We start from the raw sequence: 25,478 nt of genomic DNA on the forward strand, positions 1-25,478 counted from the left end.
AACATGTATGAATAATTATTAATTACCAATTATTAATTAATTTATGCAAATTCCCCACGGATTAGATCCGCCCTGAATCCTTACACAGCATTAGGGCATTTAGACCTTATGGGCAAAACATCAAATGAGTTAAAAACACTCTACTCATAACCATAACACCTATTAAAATAGATCTAGCTTGTTCTTCCAGCGACCATGACACACATTTCAGGCACTGCAACCATTCCACTCATAGGAAGTGGCGTATTTACAGGGAAATTACACCCTCTACGGATACCCTTAGCAGCGCCCCCTATTGACCTGGCGATAGATAGATAGATAGATAGATAGATAGATAGATAGATAGATAGATAGATAGATAGATAGATAGATAGACTATTCTATAACCTTTTTAAAAATGCTGCGCCCAATTTAAAATTCTTTCAACTTTAAAAAAAAATGTATCTCTGGACCTTGCGTTTTTTCCTCTTCACTGACTGTCTCGTTTTTAACGTGTGAATCGCTCTTAACTGATTAAAAAATAAACAGCACATTCTTATATCAGTGTTGTTATTGTTTAAGCAGAAAGATTTCCTCGAACATTAAGTTTAATGAAGTTCCTAAACGTAAGTTAGGGAGGAGTGAGCCAATCTAATCTTTCAATCAACAGCCTGAGTATATAAGCAGCCGTTTACCTCTCCCTAGCATCAGCTGTTCCATTATTGCCGCACGGAATAATCTCCGACATCCCGGAAATCCAGCTCTTTCCTTCAGACGACAAACTGACAAGCCTTCCTGAGACACCGATAGTCACACCCTGCGTGAGATCAGATCTTACGGATCATCTTCATGAGCGTTCTGGCCGAGAAATCCAGCGCTCGTATAAACTATAAACTACGTTCCAAAAGACAACGCTCTCCTCCACCTTTAAGATCGCCAGTTTTAACTGAGCCTCGTCCATCTTCTCAGACTTCATCTCTCCATTCTACCGCTGCTAATACACCGAATCCACCCATTTCAAAATGTTCAGTCAACAGCTTACGTCAAGTCCTCTCCAGCTCCGGAATCCATTTCTCCTGCAGATCATCAAAAGCTCAACTCTACGATCCTTTCATCAGTTCTTACAGTTCCAGCATTTCATCAAACACTTCAAGATCTTATAAAGGCAAGACTCGCACCTCTTCTACCTCCGTTTCTCTCCGTTCTGAACCCACACAATCCCAACGCGCCGATCCAAAAGCCGCCGGCGCCGCCACGGCTCGCACTTCCTTGTCCGCCGGTATTTCCACCCGGCCAGCAACAGCGGCCGCAAAAAACAGTTCCGCTTCTTGTCCAGCTCTCACAAACTTCATGCAGTCAGCCCCACTCCCCAGGCAAGAACCAAACTCACAAAAACATTCCTCCGCACTTCCCTCTGCTTCTCCGGTTCTCTCTAATCTTCTTTATAATAACCCTTGTTAGGGATGCAGCGATTACCGGATTTCACAATTAACCGCGCTTTAAAACGTCACGGTTAATTAATCGTAAAGACTATGCTACACCGCGGACGGCACGGAACGGAACTTTTGCACCTAACACAAAACGAAAACAAAGTTACACCAGCGGTGCACCAGCTTAAAGTGTCGTGCTCGTCAACCACTGAGGGACTAAGCAGCGACGCTGTATTTCCACCGAAAAAACGCCTTAAGGGCCTGTTCACAGATCGCGTCTTTTGCGCGCTCAAGATCATTTCAAATGTAGGCGCACGGACGGTATCCGCGCTCATAATGGAAGCGACGCGCTCGTTTTTTCCAAGCGCGTCCGCGCTGCATCGAGATAAAAACAATCTCAACTTTTCATACTGCCGCAAGCGCACCGTGGGTCAAGTGACAAGAACTAACAGAGCAACGGCAGACGCATCCGGAGCGCAACCGCCCTAGCGCTTTGGAAAAAGTAGAACGCGGCGTGCAACTTTCAGCTTCCAGTGCAACGTAAAAAAAACAACAACAAAAAAAACAGCGGAATGTTTTGGTTACGCAAGTCTGTGGAAAACAGAATGTGACGTGCTCTCAAGAGTTTCAGTCATTGAACATTTAACTTAATATCCTATTGCTTTCTCCTGTCTGTGTTGAGTAAATGTTAGGCTTTGTAGTTTTAATATGCCCGGTGTAAAACACTAACATAAGATCAGGGCCGTGTAGACTTCTAGGACTACCAATTAACTGCATTTCAGTTATTAATAACACTGCATGAGAGATGTTCTCGGTTTCTTTCTATAATTTGTACTCAAACTTCAAACAAACAAACCAAAATAATGAGATTATAATAGATGATTTCCTAAAGGCACATGTAAAATTTGGATTAATAATTAAAAAAGAGTATTAAAAATAAGTACAATAATATTGGTGGATAACATTTGGACTATATTTGTTTTCTTTTAAAAGAAATACATAGGCCTAATATTTAGCTTGCATTTAATTCAATAGAGCCAAATACTTTGTTTATTCTTATTTTCATTGGGATTTATTATCCCTTTATAGTATTATTTATGTTTTTATGTCAAATACCAATAAGATATTGTTTTCATGTTTTCAAGTTTTCTACCTCGGGTTGAAAATAAATTTAGAACAAACTAAACACTTAATAATTTTGTGATCTATTTCAATCAAAGAGCCCTGCAGCCTTTGACTTAATTTGTTATTTTTAAAAGAAAAATGCTGGATGTTTACAAAGCACTTCTCTTTAATTCCAAAGGAAGAGATTGATTATTGTTTGTCATTTTCTAATTTTGTACTGTGTTGTGGCAGCAATAAATAACACATTAAAATCTAGTGTTGAGTGTTCATGTGATATTATACATTAGTAGTGTTGTGAAATTAAGTGATGCATAATAATCGTGATAATCGTTAAATCGTGATTATTTCTCAGACAATAATCGTACTTACAAAATCTGTAATCGTTGCATCCCTAACCCTTGTGCCAGGTCACCCTCGCACACAGTTACATTTCTCTCACCCCCAAACCAACCTACTCAAAGAGCGGATCATAGCGCGAGGTTGCCTTCGCTAGCCAACCCGATACAGTGGAAGCCCTCATCAAAAAAGAACTAGATTCCGGATTCATGATTGGCTCTTTTGATTTTCCACCTTTCAAATTATTCCGTATAAGTCCTATCGGAGTAGCCACCAGAAAAGTTTCCGGCAAAAAACGAATCATCATCAATCTTTTCTGCTCCCCATGGACATTCCCAACCCAGTATCAATAGCCTAATTCCTCTAGATGAATTCTCACTGCACTACCACAACATAGACCAAGCAATCACTCTCATAAAAAAACGCCGGTTTCGGAGCCTGGCTTTCAAAGGTTGACATTACATCTGCCTTCAAAGTCATGCCAATTCACCCAGATTTCTGGCACCTTTTCGGCATTTGTTGGCACAAAAAATAGGCAAGGCAAGTTTATTTATATAGCACATTTCATAGACAATGGCAATTCAAAGTGCTTTACATAGAAGAAATTAAAATAATCAAAACAAATAGGAATAATTAAAACAGTTTAGAATAAAAAAATAAAATAAAGTAATACTGGTCCACCCCTATCTGAGATGGAAGAGATTGAGATGGTTTACGGTGCCACTGGACTTCTAGCCCAGGGACGTACTCTGCTGGGGTGGTGCTACACCAGTAATGCCCAGCGGGGCCCCCACAGAGCACGGTTCGCGTCCGCTGTCTGCTGCCGTTACGCTCTCAGCGACTTCTTATACTCTCAGCAGTCTAACTTACTCCTTCACTCGCCTCATCGGAGTGAAGACTCTCCCGCTCTCCTTCAAAATCTCTTCCAGAGATAAAAAATAAAATAAAAATACTTCGCAGTACGTCTAACTTTCGGCTGTAAAAGCAGTCCCAAAATATTCGACATGCTTTCAGAAGCACTCTGCTGGATCCTTCAAAACAATCACGCAATCCCATACCTCATCCATCTCCTCGACGACTTCCTCGTCATCTCACCAAGTAATTTCCCTCCAGCGAAACACCTAACCGTCATCCAAACACTGTTTTCCAAACTAGGTGTTCCCCTCTTTCTTGAAAAAACCGAAGGCCCATCTACATCATTGGAATTTCTTGGAATCCTAGACTCTGTCAAATTCCAAGCTTCTCTCCCCAAAGAGAAAATAGATTGCATAATCACAATCGCATCAAATTTGCTGGAAGCCAACCATTGCAGCAAGCATGATCTGCTTTCTCTCTTAGGCCACCTAAATTATGCAATGCGCAAAATTCCCCAAGGCCAGCCTTTCTTTTCCTATCTGCTAACTCTCGCTACCTCAGCTTCAGGTCTAGAAAACATAATTTCACTAAGCCAACCATGTCGGGCAGACTTGAAATTATGGATCACATTCCTCAAACAATGGAATGGGATTACTTTTTTCTACAACGACTTTTTGTCCCGACCTTGCGACATCAGCCTGTTCACTGACGCTGCCCCCTCCACAGGTTTTGGAGGTTTCTACAGAGGACGTTGGTTTGCCTCAACCTGGCCTCCTGAGCTTACTAATACATCTCAAACTGCCGATTCGACCGCTGTGACGATCTGCGGCTGGAGTGCCTGCTTGAGCCGCTGGGGGGCACTCCTTCCTAGTTTATTGTTTCCTTTAGGTGTTTACCCTGGACTGATTATGGTTGATTTCATGCACCTGTGTTTGATTATCTTGTTTAGCGCACCTGTCTTAAGCCTGAGTTTTCCCTTGGTTCATTGCTCAGTATTGTAAGTGTCATACTACATTCTAAGCGTTTTCCGAGTTCCTTAGTGTTTCCTAGTTCCTTAGTGTTTCCTAGTTTCAGGGTTCCTGGACTCCCTGCCTGTATCTGGTCTTCCCGTTTGCCTTATCCTTACATTATATGTTTGCTGATCTGGACTGCTTACCTGGTTTTGACCCCTGCATGTTTCCCTGTACCTGTCCCTGGATCTTCCTCTCATTAAAGCCTGCGTTTGGATCACCTCTGTCCATGTTCCTTGTGCAGTTTCATGACAACGGCCCTGTTTGAGCTATATCCCATAGTAGTAGCATCCTATCTATGGGGATCTGAATGGTCAACAAAAAACATCCTGTTCCACTGTGGTAATTCTGCCACTGTTCACTGTATCAACAAGAGCCGTTCTAATGCTCCAAAAAGCAGGCCCTTTCTAAGGCGCCTCATTTGGATCTCTGCTCGTGATCAATTCGTCATTAAAGCTGAACATATTCCAGGTCACCAAAATCAAATAGCTGATGCTTTATCCCGTTTTCTTTTTCAGAAATTCAGAACATTGGCTCCGGAAGCAGACTCCAATCCAACTCCAGTTGCACCTTATTCAGAACTCATATTCCTCTAGACCATCCCCTCAGACATCTCCATACCCTATCCACGAATACCATCCTACAAGCCGTTTCTCCCAGAACACTCCAAACCTACTGGACAGCTTGGGGTTCCTTTAAAAACTTCCACAGAGCTCAGAACATGGTTTTTCCTGAGTTTTCCCTCCTCTCAATATCCTCCTTCACTACATACCTCCATCACACCAATTCAATTAAACCAGAATCAATCAAAGTCTACATCAGCGGAATTCATTTCTTCTTTAAGCTCCTCCAGGGCCAACAGTGCCACAACATTTCAAATCCTCAGATATCCCTCCTCATCAGGTTTAAAAAAAAACAATCCTCCTCGTCCAGACTCTAGACAACCTTTAACCATCGACATTCTTAGCATCTGCCTAACCACTCTCCGCTCAGGTCTTTTTTCTCCCAACAAAAAAAGAACCCTAGAGTCTCAGAGTTGACCACCAACTCAAACTTCAACCCATCTATCCATCCTACATTCTCCGACCTTCAAATAATAAACCATGACACCATACGTTTCAACATCAAACAAAGCAAAACCGATCAATTGAAACATGGTCATTCGATTTTCATTTTCAATTTGCCAACCCCTATCCAGCCATACCAGTCCTTAAACTTTTTTCTTCACCAGAGGAAATCCCAAATCACCTCTTCTCTCGATCCTCTCTTCATCGATGATCTCTCTCTCCTTCGAAACGCAGCGGGAGCTCTCACGGTCGAATCGCAGTATTAGCTTTCCATTCGGGCGCCGTGGGGGCTCTCCCTTTCCGAATCGCTTTGTGATCCTTCATGTTTTTAACCATGGAGGCTCTCCCGTTCGGATCGCAGTGTGGGCCCTCCTATCCGAAAAACAGGACTGGAGGTACCAAGGATCGTACGTCCCTTGAACGTGACGGGCCATTATGTCTTTATGTGATCTCCGCCCGCTGCGTCAGAAGGATGGTAGTTCTGCATTTCCTATGTATACCGTAGGCTCCCTCTTGCTGCGTAGGGAGTTTCGCTTCAGATACTGGTGGCCCGTTTGCCTTTAGGGACGAGGACCTCCTCCCCCGTTTGTGACATCTGGAGGCCCTATGTTCTCTAACTCCATAGGGCTCCATGTCATGGATGTGGCAGGGCGTTCAGCCAACCTCGTACTCAAACCTCCAGTCCCAAGATACTCCCGCAGGAGTAATTTCTGAAAGTCACTGCCGCAGCGGTGAGATGTAGCCCAGTCAAATTTCCTCAAGCCCATGTCGTTTCATTCCACAACGAATGCAGGCACACTCTCTTTCAAACACATCTCCAGCCGGAGCTCCACTCATAGCTCCACATGGTGGGCATAGTAGGGAGACGCAGTCCAGCCAGGAGCCCCATTAAACATCACTGCCGTAGCAGCGTCCATCCATGCTCCATACAGCTTTCAATTTCCACTCTTTTTGGGGGGTAACATACTTTAAGCTCTTAGGCATCCTGTATTTCCTAAGTTCTTAATTATTTGATCACGTTATTCTAACTTGCTGTCCCAAATATTTATTCAACACTTTTGGGGGGTATATCAGAGCTCGAGTTGAAGCTGCTTCATCGAGCCCCTTTCCAGTGGTCAGCAAGCCAAATAAGTTTAACCTAATATCCTAAAGATTTTATGGGCAAACAAACTCGTTAAATGAAGTTCCTAAACGTAAGTTAGGGAGGAGTGAGCCAATCTAATCTTTCAATCAACAGCCTGAGTATATAAGCAGCCGCTTATCTCTCCCTAGCATCAGCTGTTCCAGTATCCCTCCATCTCCCCAAACTCCACCTTCATCTTAGGTACCTCGCCCTTTTAATTATCAGGTCCTACATTTAGCCACTGGGGGGGTATATTAGAGCTCGAGTTGAAGCTGCTTCATCGAGCCCCTCTCCAGTGGACAGCAAGCCAAATAAGTTTAACCTAATATCTTAAAGATTTTATGGGCAAACGAACTCGTTAAACAACATTAATAGTAAGCCAAAGATGACAAGGTTTTAATTGAACTATCCATACGCCAAAAAACAGATAATAGACTGTGTGCCTAAATAAAAAATTCCAAAATTTTCTAAAAGTGCAGCTGTAAATTATGCTACAGTCGTTAGCTACGACTGTTATGCTACATGATGGCGTCGCTGACGAGCGCTCTGTGCAAACCTTGTTGTTTTTCGTGTTATTTTGTGTTATTCGTGTTATTTCTTATACATACTTTTGCTCAGACAGTACAGACTCTCATCCAGTATGATCGACAAACACTACTGGACATCCGAGCAAATTTAAACTTCGGTTCGGAAACAAGGCTGCCTCAGTATTCCAGCTTCAGCTTTTACGCGTTCCCAATGTTACCGTCGGAAAAGGAGGAAAGGCAAGCGTGCTGGAATTCTATGCAGATCGTGAAAAAATAAGTTTTAATCATTCTCTCCCTACCATCCTGTTAGCCAACATGCAGTCTCTGGAAAACAAACTTGACGAACTTAATGCAAGAATCACACACCAGCGGGACATTCGTAACTGTTGTGTTCTGCCTTTTCTGTGAGACTTGGTTACACTCAGAAGTACCCGATACGGCCATTACACCGTCTGGATTCTCCGTTTTTCGTCATGACAGATCGCTAAACTCCGGTAAGAGCAGAGGTGGAGGTGTATGCTTTATGATTAACACTCGTTGGGGCACTGATGTTACCGTTTTATCTGCACACTGCTCCCCTGAGAGTGAACTGCTCTCCATTAAAGTTTGCACCTTTTACCTCCCGTGGGAGTTTAATTCAATCATTCTTACAGTTGTTTACATCCCGCCTCACTTGGACAAAATAAAAGCATTGGACGAACTGTATAGCACCATAAACGGATTAGAAATTGCTCATCCTGACTCTGCTTTCATCGTTGTTGGGGATTTTAACAGGGTGAACATGAGGAAAGTTCTTCCCAAATTTTACCAGCACATAAATTTCCCCACACGAGGTGATCAGACATTAGATCACTGCTATTCAACACTAAAGGACAGATATAAACCCCTCCCTCATCCAGCATTCTGCAAAAGTGACCACATTAGCATATTGCTGTTACCAGTTTACAGATAATGCCTCAAACAAGAAAAAAAACGTTTTTAAAAGAGTTCACAAATGGAGTGAGGATGCCATCTCCACACTGCAGGACTGCTTTGAATCCACAGACTGGCAGATGTTTCATGATGCAGCAGGAGACAACATACAGGAATACACTGATTCTGTGATATGTTCCATTAACAAATGCACAGAGGATGTTGTCTCATCCATTAATGTTAAATCATTTCCAAACCAGAAACCATGGGTCAACGGTGAGGTGCGTGCCAAATTAAGAACACAAACTGCTGCCTTCAACTCTGGGGATCGAACTGCTTACAAGAAGTCCAGGTATGACCTTCAGAGATCCATCAAATCAGCCAAAAGAGAATTTAGGGACAGAGTGGAGTCAGACTATCATGGCTCTGACCCTCAACACATGTTGAGCAGTTTGCGCTATATCACGGACTACAAAGGAAGGAAAAGCAGTGGTGTTTCTTTGTCTGCCTCCTTACCGGATGAGCTTAATACATTCTATGTTCGCTTTGAGACAACACATTCCCTGCTGTGAAAATACCTGCTGACCCTGACACCTGCCCTTTGGTTCTAACCACACTCGAAGTGTGTAAGGCCTTCAAGAGAGTCAACGGCCGGATAGCTCCAGGTCCAGATGGCATACACGGATGTGTCCTGAGGGCCTGTGCTGTCCAGTTAGCAGATGTCTTCACCAAAATCTTCAACTCCTCCCTGAGATTAACAGTGATCCCCACATGCTTCAAGCTAACTACCATCATCCCTGTTCCCAAAAAACAACAACTGCCTCTTGCCTGAATGACTACCGCCCTGTAGCACTGGCATCAGTCATTATGAAGTGCTTCGAACGGTTAGTCAAATCTTACATCTGCTCTTCTCTGTCTTACACTGGACCCATTCCAATTTGCTTATCGGCCTAACAGATCCACTGATGACGCCATTGCAATGGCCATACACTCTGCCCTGGAACACTTGGAAGGAAGAGATACCTATGTGCGGATGCTGTTCGTTGATTACAGCTCTGCATTTAACACCATCATCCCTACCAAACTTATAGCCAAACTGAAAGATCTGGGTCTTAACAGACACTTATGTAACTGGGTCTTAGATTTCCTGACCGGCAGACCTCAGGTGGTTAGAATTGGCAATCATACATCTTCCTCACTCACACTCAAGACTGGTGCCCCACAGGGATGTGTACTCTCCTCTCTTGTACTCCTTATTCACTTATGACTGCTCTGCTAAGCATCGCTCCAACATCATCCTCAAATTTGCTGACGACACTACTATTCTAGGACTCATCACTAATGGCGATGAGACATCATACAGAGATTAGGTTAATACACTCATAGCATGGTGTGCTGATAACAATCTCTCTCTAAATCTCTCTCAGCGGCAGTGGCTCAGTGGTTCATGTAGGTTGCCTACAAACCGGAAGGTTGGTGGTTCAATCCCCGGTTCCACCTGACCAAGTGTCGAGGTGTCCATGGGCAAGACACCTAACCCCAGCTGCTCCCTACGAGCTGGGTGGTGCCTTGTATGGCTGACACCGCCGTTGGTGTATGAATGAGTAAATTAATGGGTGAATGCGAGGCAATATGTAAAGCGCTTTGGTGGCCATTGGGTCTGTGAAAGCGCTATATAATGCAGTCCATTTACCATTTTAAATATCAGCAAGACCAAGGAGATGATCGTGGACTACAGGAAGTCACAGAGAGAGGGTCACGTTCTTATTTACATCAATGGAGAGATAGTAGAGACAGTTAAGAGCTACAAGTTTCTTGGTATTTATATCTCGGAGGATCTTTCCTGGAGCCTACACTCAGAGACCATAGTGAGAACAGCCCATCAGCGTCTCTACTTCCTGCGGAGACTAAAAAGGTTTGGCATCTCCTCTAACATCATGTCAAATTTTCTACCGCTGCAGTATAGAGAGTATTCTGACCGGCTGCATCACCGTATGGTACAGCAACTGCTCTTCTTTGTACCGCAAAGCTCTTCAGCGAGTGGTGAGAACAACAGAGCTCATCATTGGACATAAACTCTCATCCTTACAGGACATTTATCAAACCCACTGCTTGAGGAAGGCTCGCAGCATCATCAAGATCTGCACTCACCCTGCTCATCACCTGTTTGCTACACTGCCATCTGGCAGACGCTTACGATCCATCCGATCACGGACAACCATATTGAAGAACAGCTTTTATCTTCAAGCCATCAGACTGCTTAACAACCAACTATCCTTTATTTAAAACTGGAATACATGCTGCTCTTATTTCTATTTTGATTGCACTGTCACTTGCACTGTCACTGTCATTTGCACTGTCACTTAATGCTCTGTCCGTGTCTGTTTCTGTCATTGTCATTATATGTCTGAGCCTCGTCACAAGCATTTTAATGCACAGTTCTCCTAAGTGTTAACTATGCAAATGATAAATAAATGCCTCTTGACTCTAGTGAAAGAAATAACTAGTTTTAGGTAAATCTCATCTGAATGCTGGCAAACTATTTCTTTGTTCCTATTCTATTCCTATTCTATGTTGCACACATTCCCACATGTATGCACATTTATCCCACATTTGCACACATTCCCACACAATTGATTTCTGATTACAGCAATAAACCCTTAATTCACCTAAAGCTGAATAATCTTGAGTGATTGTAAGTGTGATGATCATCTGCTAAATGAGCAACAACGACCACAATTCACTCCTTCAGTCAGTGAAGCTCCCACAGCCGTTCATGAGAGTTTAAATGCTGGGGAATATTCCAATCTTCCCACAGGAGAAGAAGAAGCAAGCAGGAGGAATTACTCCAGGAGAAACTACGGATATACTATTGTAAAGATGGAGATTAAGGAAGAACCCTGCAGAATAAAAGATGAAGATACAGAGGAACAAATAGGTTGGTGTTTTCCTTCATTCTCTTTAATGACTGATAAGGAACATTAAGATGAAAACTGACATATAACAATAACATCTAAAACTAGATACTAGTAGAGTCAGTAGTAAACTGGATATGTGCAAAATGAACACACTTTGTTTCTCATTTGTCCTTTTTAAATGGAATTTAATTTGTTTATTTTAGACCTGATGGACGTGAATGAAGACAAACTGCATCAGTTTCAAAAATCTCATTATTTCAAAAATGAAGATGGAAATGCAGTCGTTTCAAAGACTGAAGAGAATTTCACACAGAAACAAGCTGGAAAATCTGGAGTCAAAGGATCTTTAACCTGCTCTGAGTGTGGAAAGAGTTTCGTATCTAAATCAAAGCTGAACACACACATGATGATTCACACTGGAGAAAGGCCTTATACATGCACTCAGTGTGGAAAGAGTTTCAGTATGAAAGGTAATCTCAAAGAGCATCTGCGCCGTCACTCTGGAGTGAGATCATTCAGCTGTGATCAGTGTGATAAAACATTTGTTTTTGAATCAGGCTTAAGAGAACACCTTAAAGTTCATGCTGCTGTGAAGCCTCACTTTTGTTCTGTATGTGGAAAGAGTTTTTCACAACTTGGATCTTTAAAAGCGCATGAGCGTATTCATACTGGTATGAGACCTTATGTGTGCTCTGACTGTGGAAAGACCTGCACTTCATCCTGCAACTTAAAATCACACCAGAGAATTCATACTGGAGATAAACTGTACAAGTGTTCACACTGTGGAAAGAGTTTCTCTCAGTCAGGAAACCTGAAAGTTCATGAGAGAGTTCATACTGGAGAGAAGCCGCACCAGTGCTCTTCATGTAGGAAGAGTTTCAGTCATTTATCTAATCTACAGCGACATAAGAAAAATCATTGTCCGAAGTGAGCAAAGTTCAGATCCATAACTTGTAAATAAGCAAAAGATGGATTTACCTTCAATACAGTAATTTAATCTAAAATTAGGAGGAAGGTTAAAATGGTTCTTTATTACATTCTATTCGCACTGTATTAGTATTATCTGGGGACCTCGTGTGATTTAGAAATGACCCCCCACATCTGAATTTCGTGTGGCGCATTTGCACGGGATAAGCGAAGCCTGTGATTTTACTCAAATTTACTGACTTATCTCCTGGATATGACGTTAATAGGCTATTGCTTGGAATATATCATAAACAGAACAATATTCCTTACCGGATGCTGCTATACATGTCATTCATCTCCATTTAATCATTCTTTTTGTTTTTGCTCTTCTGATTGTTTTCAGCTTTCTCTTTCTGCAAATTGTATAGTTGTATGGTGTATAGCGACATACTATCAAAACACTCCAACACAACCTCCATTCTTCACGAAAGATGGATAAAAAAGCGCACATAAAACAAAAACCTTTAAAAATGTATATACAACCCCGCCAAATCACAGAGATGCCGATTCGCACGGGACTAATATTATCACAGGACCTCGGTGTTCGGCCAAATATATTAGGTCATTTGCGGGGGAATTTTAACTTTACAAATTACAGACATGGCCGATTCGCACGGGATTAAGATCGCAGACAACCTCCGCAATTATTACAAATGACTAGAGGTCACCAGGTAAATAAATCCAGTGTGAATAGGGCTTAATTGTTGCATGTGTTGGTCTTCCGACACCCGTATTGATCCTCTGTTGTGTTGCACATGCGCAGTAAACACTGAGTGTTACTGTATACAAGATGAACTGAACAGTAAAGCAACAATGTGAAAATACTCGTGTCAGTGTCATCGCTCAAGCAGTGCATGGTCATCTCATACAGATAAAATTATATTTCAGAAAACTAGTGTTGCCATAACATTTATGAAGGGATGTGTTTTGTTTCTTTGTGGAGTTTAATTATTTGCATTGAACATGAGGCATGTGTGAAACAATGTCAACAATAGTCTATCAAATATCATTCATATCACAAACAACTTGTTTTTAGTCTCGCTGTTTAGAGGTGATGCATTGAGAACATATTGAAGACTTTATTGGATTGAATCACTCTCTGCACATTGTGAAAATGTAAGGAATAAACATTAACAAAACTTGTGATTCATTTAGGTATAATGAATAGATTTAATTTAGTTTTCATTGAATCAAGGGTTTTAACATTGTATTCAGCATTGCTAATGACCCAGTTGTAGTAACAACTTATTCTTTTGACAAATATGGCACCAGATATATTTTCGATGTAAATTTTAAGAGGTGATTACTCTCGTAATATGGACTCAGACAAACACATCACTGAGAGAAGATGAAATTGCTCAGGAAAAGTGAATGTGTCTGTGGCAATTCAGCAGTGACTTGTTTTACAGGCTAAGAAGGTTTCATGTTATTTAGGTTCTTATACTGTGGTTATACCTTGTAATTTGACAAACAATTAAAAAAAAAAAGTAATAAAATGGAAATTGTGTTTAAGCTGATTTTGTGTCGTCTTGATCCTCTGAATAACTTGCAAAAGCTTCTATATTTTGATTGTGAGACATCTAAATTGGACAACTTATGCTCGGACAGAACAGGAGTTTTACATGGTCATATCACTGAGGAACTGTTGCTTTGTCTTTACTTTGACAACATCTCAAAAACCATAAAAATCTTTCTCCAAGCTTCTTTCTAAATAGTCTATTAATTTTGATTAATCAAAAAATTACAAACCAGACGGGTGGTTATTGAATAGACTATGGTTAGATAGATAGACTATTCTTTAACTTATCTAAATAACTATATTTATTTATACCGAATATTTTATAACACACTGTAACCAGAATATTTAGGTACTGTTCCTTTAAGGCGGAACGCACTCCCGACCCTCACTCATGAGTGGCCAGTCGGTATGAGAAGCGCGAGCTGTGATCATCGCATGTATGCGTGTAAATCCTGTCTTTTATTTCTGTTGCTCTTTACCTGTTTTATTTCTAACGCAGTTGTTACTGGAGTGTTTGGCAAACTGCCCCGTGTGTGCGTGGGATCGACGACGCTGATAATAAATAACCACTGTGGAATATCAGATACGTGAGTGTTTGTTTACATTTGGCTACAACCATTCAGGCAATGTATCCGGTCCCCGATCCGATCTCTACATGATATGAGACATCTATCTTACTTTAAATAAAATATGGAGCTTTGCAGCGTCTCGGACATGAAGTTTCATTCGCGTTCTAAAAATGCGGCGCCAAATTTAAAATAGGCTAAGTTAGTAGCTGCTAGGCTATGTCATTTCAGGTGTATTTTGTGAGTGTTTTTCAGTCTAACTGTTCGTGCCGTTCTAAGAGGTTATTCTTTCCAGAAGTACCACTACCGTATTATTGTTATTGTTTTTTTTTCATTTTTTGGCAGACAAGAGTGCCGAAGTGATGACGTCACTTTGTAGGACAACTCGGAAGCTAGCGGCGCATGGGTTCCCTCGATCGAAAAGCTATGCATTTTCCATAGACTTTTGGAAAATCGCAAAAAATAAGATCTGTGTTTAACAAAGAGTTGTGACCCTTACACGTTTTGTCTATCAAGATAATCTTTACAAGTTAATTCAAAATTTATACATTTTGAAGCCTATATAAAGTTTTTAAAAAAGCACAAGCAGACGATAAAGTTTAAAAACCACAAGCAGGTTATAACTGTGTGTTCTATGTCATAGATCAAAACGTGAAAATATTTAGAGGCTTTGTTCACCACAGACCTTATTTCAGGCGATTTAGCAAAAACCCATTCAAAAATCCCATAGACTTTAGAGCGAGGGAACCGGGAGTGCTAAAATGCTAACTCACTTACGCGTTTTGGCCTACAGAGTGACGTTTTAACTTCGGCACTCTATAAGCAGAGCTGCCAACTTTTGAGTTTAGCTTAGATTTATGGAAAGGGGGAGGGGGAGGTGAAAAAAAAACTTGCATCACAATAAGTGTAGGCTATTGTGGTTGTCAAAACATTTGGTAGCCTAACTACACATCATTTTATTAAAGGGGGGGTGAAATGCTATTTCATGCATAGTGAGTTTTTTACACTGTTAAAGAGTTGGATTCCTATGCTAAACATGGACAAAGTTTCACAAATTAAGTTGTACGTTTGATTGAGTATTTCTGTTCTCAAAATACTCCTTCCTGGTTGTCACAAGTTTCGGAAAGTTTTTTTCGAGTATGGGCGCGTATAACGTCAGATGCGCCGGAATTTCCTTAAACGGTCCTAAGGGCACTTCTCTCGGAAGGGCGCGCTGTAGCTGTAGAGCGATAGCCGTAACCTATGCCCATCAAAGCGCTGTGCATCGGCTGCGCTGCAATATGTCACCAAAGAAGCGTGTTTTCGGTTGCCAAGGCAAGACAACACTGCACAGATTCCCAAAGGATCAAGCGTTAAGGGACCAGTGGATGGAGTTTGTTTTTCCAGAACATCAACACAGTTGTGCAAGTGTTCTAGTTTGTTCCATGCATTTCGAGGATGATTTTTTTTTATAAACAAGGCCCAGTTCGAAGCCGGATTTGCTAATCGTTTAGTTCTCAAGGATGGAGCAGTCCCAACACTAAAGGTTAACGGTCTTGCATTGGAACCGCAGGCGGTGAGTAGAACTGCTTCAAATATCTGTGTGTGTCTATCGGCGTGTAACTTATTCGGCGTGATTATTTAGCTCCGCCCACACGGCACGCCTCCACCCGCTCGGCTTTTTCCGGAAAGACTCGGTACAGCCTATCTTTCTTTTATAAATATAATAAAACTAAATACTTTTTGGAGATATGATGGATGCAATATTACTCTATAGGTACTCAAGATTAACATGAGATTGACTGAAACTGAGTGTTTCACCCCCCCTTTAAGTTTAGTGACAGCATGGTGCAATAATTGGGATAGGCTACTGCTTTTATTATAAGTTTTACAATTTCAATTTAATTCTTGTGGTTTTATTCCGATCTTGATTCAATTTGGGTACATATTAGGTAGGCTACTAGCCTGGCTAACGTCAGACCACGTCTCATTGACATGTCTGGGTCTTGTCTGGGGAACCACATGTTCATTTTCTCGTATGTGAGGCGTGGTTTACGAATGCCCAGAGCCGTTTATTGGGTGCTACGATTGTCTATCAAATACGCCTGTACGTAGCTCATAGCCAATCGTTTCAATTATACCAGATGACGTATGTAGAACGAAAGAAATTAGACGAGGAAGAAGACGATGGGTCAGAGATTTATTTGAGTTCTAAACGACTTAGAACAATATCTAAAGGGGGTCGCACACCGAACGAGAAGCAAACGAGAAGAGCGCCACGTCTAGAACAACTCACAGGTATCGCACACCGGACGCGCACATTCTATTCGCGCGAGCTCAATTTTGAATCAACTCCTGGTAGAAGTCTAGAAGAGCTGCACAATGGGTGAGTTTTAACTTGATGTATTATTTATTTTTTATGTTAATTGAATAATAGCTGATGTTTGAACGTTAATCAAGTAAAAGTGTCTATCACGTTGTTAAGTCTGTTATTTTGTTGTAACGTTATCCGTTGTCTTGGCAACTACGTTACATAATACAATAGTATTTATTTAGCTAGCGTGAGTGAAAACATTAACCAAACAAGTTATTTGATATATTCTTTTTTATTATATACGTAACTGACGATATGTTATTTCTTTGTAACATAATGTTATAATGGCAGTTACGTACAAGTTACATATCACCCTCTGGTGCTATTTATTTAGGGGTTACTCCTCTGTCAAAAGCAACATTTTTCTTTCAGTAAATGATGAATGTACTATATTTTAGTTTAATAATAGTTTTTTCTGTAATAATTTACAGTACTGGTGAATATTTTCTTCTAAATTATGCACTTTTCAACGGTCAAAATTACATTTGGGTATATTTAACCTATGTAACCTATGAAGGCTTTTTTGTATGAATGCCCTGTTTTTCCTATTCTTCCCAAACAGATAAAATTTTGACTGACAAAAAAAAACAACTGCTGCACTGCTACTTTTACATCACAGACTGAAAAATAAAGGCAGTCGAATTTGGGTACACCCTCTAAATGAAAAAAGGCAACAATTTGGCACTTTCCACCACCTTGTTCAGGAGCTGCAATTAAGTCCAGAAAAGCACCAGCAATACTTCAGAATGAATGCAGAGCAGATGGAGAATCTGCTGTCAGTCATTGGACCTGACATCACAGGGACGTCTATAAATTACCGGACACCTATTGGGCCAAAAGAAAAACTTGCAGTAACATTGCGGTAAGCTATTTTCTATATAACCTATTTGTATCTGATTTACAGTTTACATTTATTATGATGTTGGAAGAATGAAGACAATATTTTCAAAACAATAATTAATTTAATTGATTTTACCATGTGAGCCACATGTCAATATAACACAGTAATGTACACATAGATAATTTTAATAATAATAATAATAATAATAATAATAATTGCTGACCACTCTAGCCAGCCTCCACATACATTTAATTAAGGGTGGGCCCAAACATCACATTCTACAGTAATAAAAAATCAATATCTGTATGTAATTAACATAAAACAGGATTAGGTTAACAATTCCCAAAACAAACAAATGTTACCTATTATGAATATGGTATGTTGAGAAAGCTGAAGGAGCCACAATATTTTAATTTGGAGCATTCCAGCTACCAAACAGTGGTGGTCCTGTGTGATAGCTAATCACACCTTGCCCATGATGTGCCTGATTACTCTGCACATCCAGGTCATCCAGGATACGTAGCATCTCTATTTTTGCCCGTGTTTGTTCTCTTTTTCCCAAGGACCTCATTTGAGGTGCTAAACTTAAAAGGAAAAGTTCGGTTTCGTCATGTTGTTTTGGTGGCACTGTTGGTGTTGCTAAAAACAAGTCTATAAGCTTTTCATTAATTTGTGTGTTTGGACTTTTTGGGTCTCTTTTTTTTTCTCTTGGGTCTCTGTGGCCATCCTGAAACTTCACTTTCGGTCCCTGTTGTCTCTGGTACTGGGCTTTCCTCTTCTGGAGTCATCTGTGTTTCTAAATCACCTTCATGGGTCGACCCATCCACATAATTGTCGAAGTCAACGTTACTGATTGTACTGAGAAAAAGAATGAGAGACAAACAAGAGCATACAGTTTACACCATTTTTTTTTTTTTTTACAGTTAAAAGTCTAATTCAAATCATACTTTAATAAATTTAATTCACACTTCACAGTGTATTACTATAAACAGTACCTTCTATTTTGTAGGAAGATATTTAGGAAGGAAATTGCAGCAGCATATTTCCACTCCTGTTGACGCACTGCTCCAGAGCCACTTGGCAATTGTTGTCTTTTCTTCCACTTGATGTAGTTGTCTCTTAGGGACTTACATCTCATTCTGCACTCATTTTCTGTGAAGAGGGAGAAATTAAAGGAGTAGTTCACTTTAAAAAAAACTTTTGCTGATAATTTACTCACCCTCATGTCATCCAAGATATCCATGTCTTTCTTTCTTCAGTCGAAAAGAAATTAAGGTTTTTGATGAAAACATTCCAGGATTTTTCTCCATATAATGCACTTTACTGGGCACCAAACGGTCCAAGGTCCAAAAGACAGTTTCAGTGCAAACTGCAAACTGTTCAAAGGGCTTTAAACGATTCCAGACGATGAATAATGGTCTTATCAAGCGAAACGATCGGTCATTTAAAAAATAAATAACAAAGTTAAAGTTTTATAAGCTCAAATGCCCGCCTTGCTCTGTTCTGTGATGCACGTTCGTGACTCTCCTGTTCGAACTCGTTCATCAAAATGAACAAATCTTTTTTCGAGTCATTTGATTCATTTAACGACCAAAATGAACGAATTGACTCGGAAAAAGATTTGTTCATTTTGATGAACGAGTTCGAACAGGAGAGTTACACAGAACAGAGCAAGGCGAGCATGTGAGCTTATAAAACTTAAACTTTTTTTTTTTTTTTTTAAATGAGCGATCGTTTCGCTTGATAAGACCCTTATTCATCGTCTGGTGTCATTTAAAACCATTTGAACAGTTTGCAGTTTGCACTGAAACTGTCATTTGGACCTTGAACCGTTTGGTGCCCAGTAAAGTGCATTATATGGAGAAAAATCCTGGAATGTTTTCATCAAAAACCTTAATTTTTTTTGACTAAAGAAAGACATGGACATCTTGGATGACATGGGGGTGAGTAAATTATCAGCAAAAGTTTTTTTAAAGTGAACTAATCATTTAATGTTTATATTAATGTTTATGTTTTACAGATATCTGGCCACAGGAAATTCAGTAAGAACGATTGCCTTTAACTACCATATGGGGGAGAGCACAGTGGCTAAATCCATCAAGGACACATGTACAGCTATTAACAGGCGGATGATGGATACACACCTAGCAAGACCAACTGAGCAGGAGTGGAGGAATATTGCCTCAAGATTTTCATGTAGGTGGAATTTTGCTAACTGCATAGGAGCGATAGATGGGAAGCACATCCTCCTCTTTGCACCACCACATTCAGGCAGCCTTTATTTTAATTACAAAAAAACATTCTCTGTAGTATTATTGGCTGTCGTTGATGCCAAATATTGTTTCCGCCTTGTCCATATTGGAGAGTATGGACGGTCAAGCGATGGGGGTGTCTTTGCTGGCTCAGCCATAGGGCAGGCTCTAGATGCAAAGAAGCTGGAGATGCCAGATGATCAGCACCTTCCTGGAGCAGAGCATCTGGGGAACATGCCATTCACCATTGTTGGGGATGCAGCATTCCCATTTAAAACCTACATGATGCGGCCTTACCCCGGTAGGGACTTATCAACACAACAACGCATCTTCAACTACAGTTTGTCTCGAGCGCGCAATGTAGTTGAAAATGCCTTCGGCATTTTGTCATCTCGCTGGAGGATCCTGCACAGCAGGATCAACATATACCCTGACAAAATAAACAGCCTTATTTTGTCAGCTTGCATCCTGCACAACTTTCTTCTCAAGCTAATGGAAGTAGAGAGGTGGATGAATACCAGTGCCCCAACTCCTGGATCGATGGAGAGCATTTCTACTGTTGGTGGGCTTCGTGGTGCAAGGGAGGCCTACACAGTTCGAGACAAATTCTGCTCTTATTTCAACTCTGAGGGACATGTATCTTGGCAGAATGAAATGGTTTAATGGTCACCATAGTCTTAGTTTAATTATTTATTTATTAAATTTAAAGCTGCTGTAGGTAACTTTTGAAAAAATGTATTTGCTAAAACTGTCATTATGTCCTGACAGTACAATGAGACAGATAATCTGTGTAAAAATCAAGCTCCTCTGGCTCCTCCTAGTGGTCCTATTGCCATTTGCAAGAAATACACGCTCCCGGTCAGAAACAACCAATCAGAGCCAGGAGGAATGTCTTAGCAGTGTCAATCACGCTTGTGTACGCGCAGATCACACCCCTCTCTTGCACAGCGCGAGCCCGTACCGTCGTTCAAACTCAAGATTGCCGGCGTGCTGCAGCTGTGCTTATGACGGAGAAACAACCTAAACTGCCAATTCTCGAGTGACACCTGCTCATAAAACAAAGAGGTAAAAGGAAAAAGACCGATGACGATAAACAAGCGAAAAAGAAAGAATTACACAGAGCCCATTGACTCGGTGTCAGAACTCTAGCCGTATAACATGTAGATAAAATGTCACGCACTCTGCTAAGCAACAATTGAAACCTGCTAATTCACTGGCTTGTCATGTTGCTGAAATAATGTACTAGGACACCTTATCTAGCATTATATATCGCTAGAATAATTACTTACATACTGTAAGGTTAGTTACCGTTATATTAACGTTATCTTACTAGCTATTTATAACTTATAGAAAGAGTGCAACGTTATAAAGTTACATGATGTAGGCTATTGCAAAATACATAATGATTTGAGGACCAAGTTTGTAGTCAAAGTATGGGCAGGCCATAGTCAATGTAAAGCATATTATTGATGTTTAGTCCCTATTAGTGAATGTGCCATATAACTTTTTATCCGCTGTTATCGGTGGCCCTGTTTACTAGCCTGCGCGTTCACGACAGGCTCCGCTGTGGAGGGAGGGCTGTAGCGCAGCAGAGAGCAAGGGGGTGGGACCTGTAAGTTGTGCTTGTTCAAATTTTCAGGCTAAGTCAACGTTTTCTCAAAACTCCCTACTGCAGCTTTAATTGATTTTAGAATTGATCACTTTCTTGATGTCATAATGTATGTAAATATTTAATATCCTAATGTATGCCTGCTTACATAATAATTTAGTCTTTGATTAGCATTAATATTAGACTGCACTAATTAATTATTAGCATTATTATGTATTATTACAAATCAATTTCAACATTTCTTATAGCTACTAATATGATTTGTTCAATAAAACAAATATGTTACATATTTTTCGCTTAAGCTATTGGTTTCATTGTTAACATCAATTAATATTCCTGTGGTTCACTGGTGGCATGTTATTGGAGTCTTATTTCAACATGAAGATTTATTTAATGAAATATCATAATTGTAAGTTTGAAATGCTATACTTTCGAAAAACACTGCTTAAAGGAAGCATGTAGAGCAGGGGTCTCAAACTCAACTTAACTGGGGGCCGCTGGAGGTAGAGTCTGGGTCAGGCTGGGCCGCATCAAGTAGGCAATTCCACAAAAAATAGTATTCAAGTATTCCAAAAAAGGAGCACAACTGATCCAATCTTCTCAATCTTTATTATTAACGTTTCTTCTGAACTGTTCCTCTGAATTTGAACATTCCTTTCTGTACATGATTGGTTCTTCATGAGCTGTCCTTCTGACAGTTGAAGTTCATTTTACAAACTTTCTTTGTCTATAACACATATTTGTAATATTTATATTTGCTTATGTCCTTTTTATTTTCTTTATACAACACATTAATGATATTGAATGTTTTTTTTGGAAGGCACATTTCCTTTTATTATATACTTAGAAAAACAATTATTGCTTTTGAAATACAAATATTTCCAGTCATGTCTGCCCGTCTTATTGAATTCTTTCTACACATGTATAGTGTCTCAGGCAAATTAGGCTACTGAATTTGCACAAATCAAAGCAAACCTTCTTATCAACCTGTTGGACACATATTACAAGCTCAAAATGATTATTCTTACATTGTTTTAAAGCAGGGTCTCTCTCCAACATGTCGCTCGCGAGCTACCAGTAGCTCGCGGCCTGATTGGTGGTAGCTCGACAAGGGGCAGTTCACATATCGCGCTCACATATTTTGCGCGCTCAAGTTCGTTATTTCAAATGTAGGTGCGCGTGCGCGGCAAGCGCGCTCATAATTGAAGCGACGCGCTCATTTTTTCCAGGCGCGCAGTATGTTTGTCCTTAGCGGTTGTCTATGGCAACTATTGACAACAAACCCACCGTATGGTAGCCCATTTAAAACGCGGCACACGCAACGACGGGCCGCACTAACATTACACTTTAATGTCAAGTAAGGGGCCACAAAATATCTCCCCGCGGGCCGCAAATGGCCCGCGGGCCGCGAGTTTGAGACCCCTGATGTAGAGCGAAAACAGCAACGGTCCCAAAATCGTATAAAAATGCTTTTAATATTTCGCATTGAGGTTAGAGCATAGACAGTAATTTAGAATAAGTTTATTTTGTTAGAGTATGGTTAGTATGGTAGAGTATTGAAAAATGGCACAACAGGGGAAAATGAAAGATTTAAAAGGGCTATGTTTGTTATATATTTTTTCCAATATGACTTTATTCAAGCTGTTAAATTAGGAATGTTAAACTAAATGTATATTGCAGCACAGGGTGAAGTCGGTATGTACATTAACGACGATTTGAGACAAATAAATGTAAATTTAATATAAAACTATGTAAATGGCGCTCTGGCGCGGCAGGATTTTGAACAAGGTCCTGAGCCGTAGCTGGGCGCCGCGGACAGACGCCGAATGGCGCCGCCGGTGTGTGTACACTCATAGATAATATTGTGTTAGAATTTTTCAAGACATGCTTCTCGTTTGGTGTGCGACCCCCTTGAGGCTGCATCGAAAGGTAACTTCGCGTCTGCTGCCATGTTTGATCCATAGGTATAAACAAACTGCTTCGGTGTGTCGCATAGACGTCATCACCGTCTTGCTGCTCCCTCCCCATTCTGTGATTGGTCCCCTCGCTGAAGGGGGAAAATCTGGTCCATGGTATCCAGACTGCCTAGCAGCGTGAATAAAATCGCGCTGCGCAAAGGCAGTATGGGGAAACGCAGGCTAGTAGGCTACAGTAGATGTTAATTTTTCTCAAGAAAGAAAATTGCACCTCATGTTGGAAACATAGACTACAGAGAGCCCTGTCAGCTGGTATTATTAAAGGTTAAAAATAACAACTCATATTAAATATAGGCCTAATGCGGTTTTTATTACAACTTTTTAATATTTTAATGATACAAGTACAAAATATGATAAATATGTAATATAGCTAGTGCACATTTTTAGCAAATACTAAATATATTATAAATTACTATTTTCTTCTAGCCAACTTACGTGCTATGTTCATTAAATGGTTTCCTGAGGTAAATGTAACGCTATGTGACATTGTAGTCTACTGCCGCAACATGACATCATGACTTTGCGTAAACATACACGCCACTTTCAAGTCAAGTGGCGTGTTATCTATACGCATTTTGAGCTATCCGCGTGTATGTCCACGCCAAAACGAACCGTCATCTTTTGCGTGAATGTCTACGCCGTTAAATGTCCGAGCGAAACGAAGCAAAATGTAGATCTACATCTGGGGAGCGATATTTTTTTTCCTAGGATGGTAGGGGAAGACTCATAAATGGTATTAACCCCAGTGACGGGTAGGCTTAGGGACGGGGTTGGGGTAGGTCATATATTTATATATACAGTAATATAACGTTAAGTCAACGGCGTTGATAAACACGCTGAAAAGCGATTATGCGTGTTGATAGCACGCCAAAAATGGAAATACGAATTGGCGTGTCATACATACGCCATTTCATGAGATCAGTCTGACTGCCGCTATTTTATTGAGCTCTTTCCGCGGTTGAAAAACACAGACTGGCTGATTTCAGAAGGCACAGGAAGCACAACAGCGATTCAGTGTCCACCACTCATCCAGCTCAACATAAACAACGTGAGGGCTTTTAAAGCAAACTTCTCTACAAAAGAGTAATTTGTCTTAATACAAACAAAAGGGGGTGTCACTGATCACTTCATTTATTAAAACGACCCGCTTTGATAAAGTGTAAACACTCACGTGCAGTGTGCTGCAATGGTCATTCAGTGTCCACCACTCATCCAGCCAAACCTTATCAGCATTAGGGCATTTAGACCTTATGGGCAAAACATCAAATGAGTTAAAAACACTCTACTCATAACCATAACACCTATTAAAATAGATCTAGCTTGTTCTTCCAGCGACCATGACACACATTTCAGGCACTGCAACCATTCCACTCATAGGAAGTGGCGTATTTACAGGGATTGTAAATACGCCCCCTATTGACCTGGCTACAGGAGGATAGATAGATAGATAGATAGATAGATAGATAGATAGATAGATAGATAGATAGATAGATAGATAGATAGATAGATAGATAGATAGATAGATAGATAGACTATTCTATAACCTTTCTAAAAATGCTGCGCCAAAAGAAGAAATGTATCTCTGGACCTTGCGTTTTTTCCTCTTCACTGACTGTCTCATTTTTAACGTGTGAATGGCTCTTAACTGATTGAAAAATAAACAGCACATTCTTATATCAGTGTTGTTATTATTGTTTAAAGCTGCAGTCCGTATCTTTTCCTCTTTGTCGCCATCTCTCTGTTCGAAATCTGTAACTGCAGTGATTCGCGGAATTATTATCTTTACGTGGGTTGTAAATCGGCATGAAACAGCGCGGATGAACACAGTGCTTTGAGGCGAGTGGTGCTGTCAGTCACCGCGCTGTGTGGATACTGTCATACAGAATCACAGATTCACTTTTTGAAAGTTTGACCAACATAAGAATTTTCATAAGAAAATGTCTTCTGAACAAGTAAGTAACATCCATTTTTGTTCTGACCAACTAAGGGGGAAAAAGCATTCGACATGATAAGCTTCGTTAGATTTAATCAACGCGATTTACAGCAACCGTGCAAATTATAGCCTACTTTGTTCTCAAATTCATGTTAACAGCATCACATCAGCATAGCGTGAC

The 25,478-nt window shown here is 40.5% G+C and overlaps 2 protein-coding genes across 2 annotated transcripts in view; both read left to right on the forward strand.

Moving 5' to 3' along the window:
- Nucleotides 1-12,289, forward strand: part of LOC130073098 (gastrula zinc finger protein XlCGF52.1-like) — a 41,651-nt gene extending 29,362 nt beyond the window's left edge. The window contains exon 3 of the mRNA XM_056238535.1: nucleotides 11,691-12,289. Coding sequence (XP_056094510.1) covers nucleotides 11,691-12,213 — 523 coding nt within the window. The 3' untranslated portion in view covers nucleotides 12,214-12,289. The remainder of the gene's footprint in view (nucleotides 1-11,690) is intronic.
- The window catches only part of LOC130073060 (gastrula zinc finger protein XlCGF7.1-like), a 296,214-nt gene that overhangs the window by 209,322 nt on the left and 61,414 nt on the right, over nucleotides 1-25,478 (forward strand). The window lies entirely within an intron of this gene.

Source organism: Rhinichthys klamathensis, unplaced genomic scaffold, assembly GCF_029890125.1.
Source record: "Rhinichthys klamathensis goyatoka isolate OS25496 unplaced genomic scaffold, OSU_Roscu_1.1 h1tg000523l_1, whole genome shotgun sequence".
NCBI lineage: Eukaryota > Metazoa > Chordata > Actinopteri > Cypriniformes > Leuciscidae > Rhinichthys > Rhinichthys klamathensis.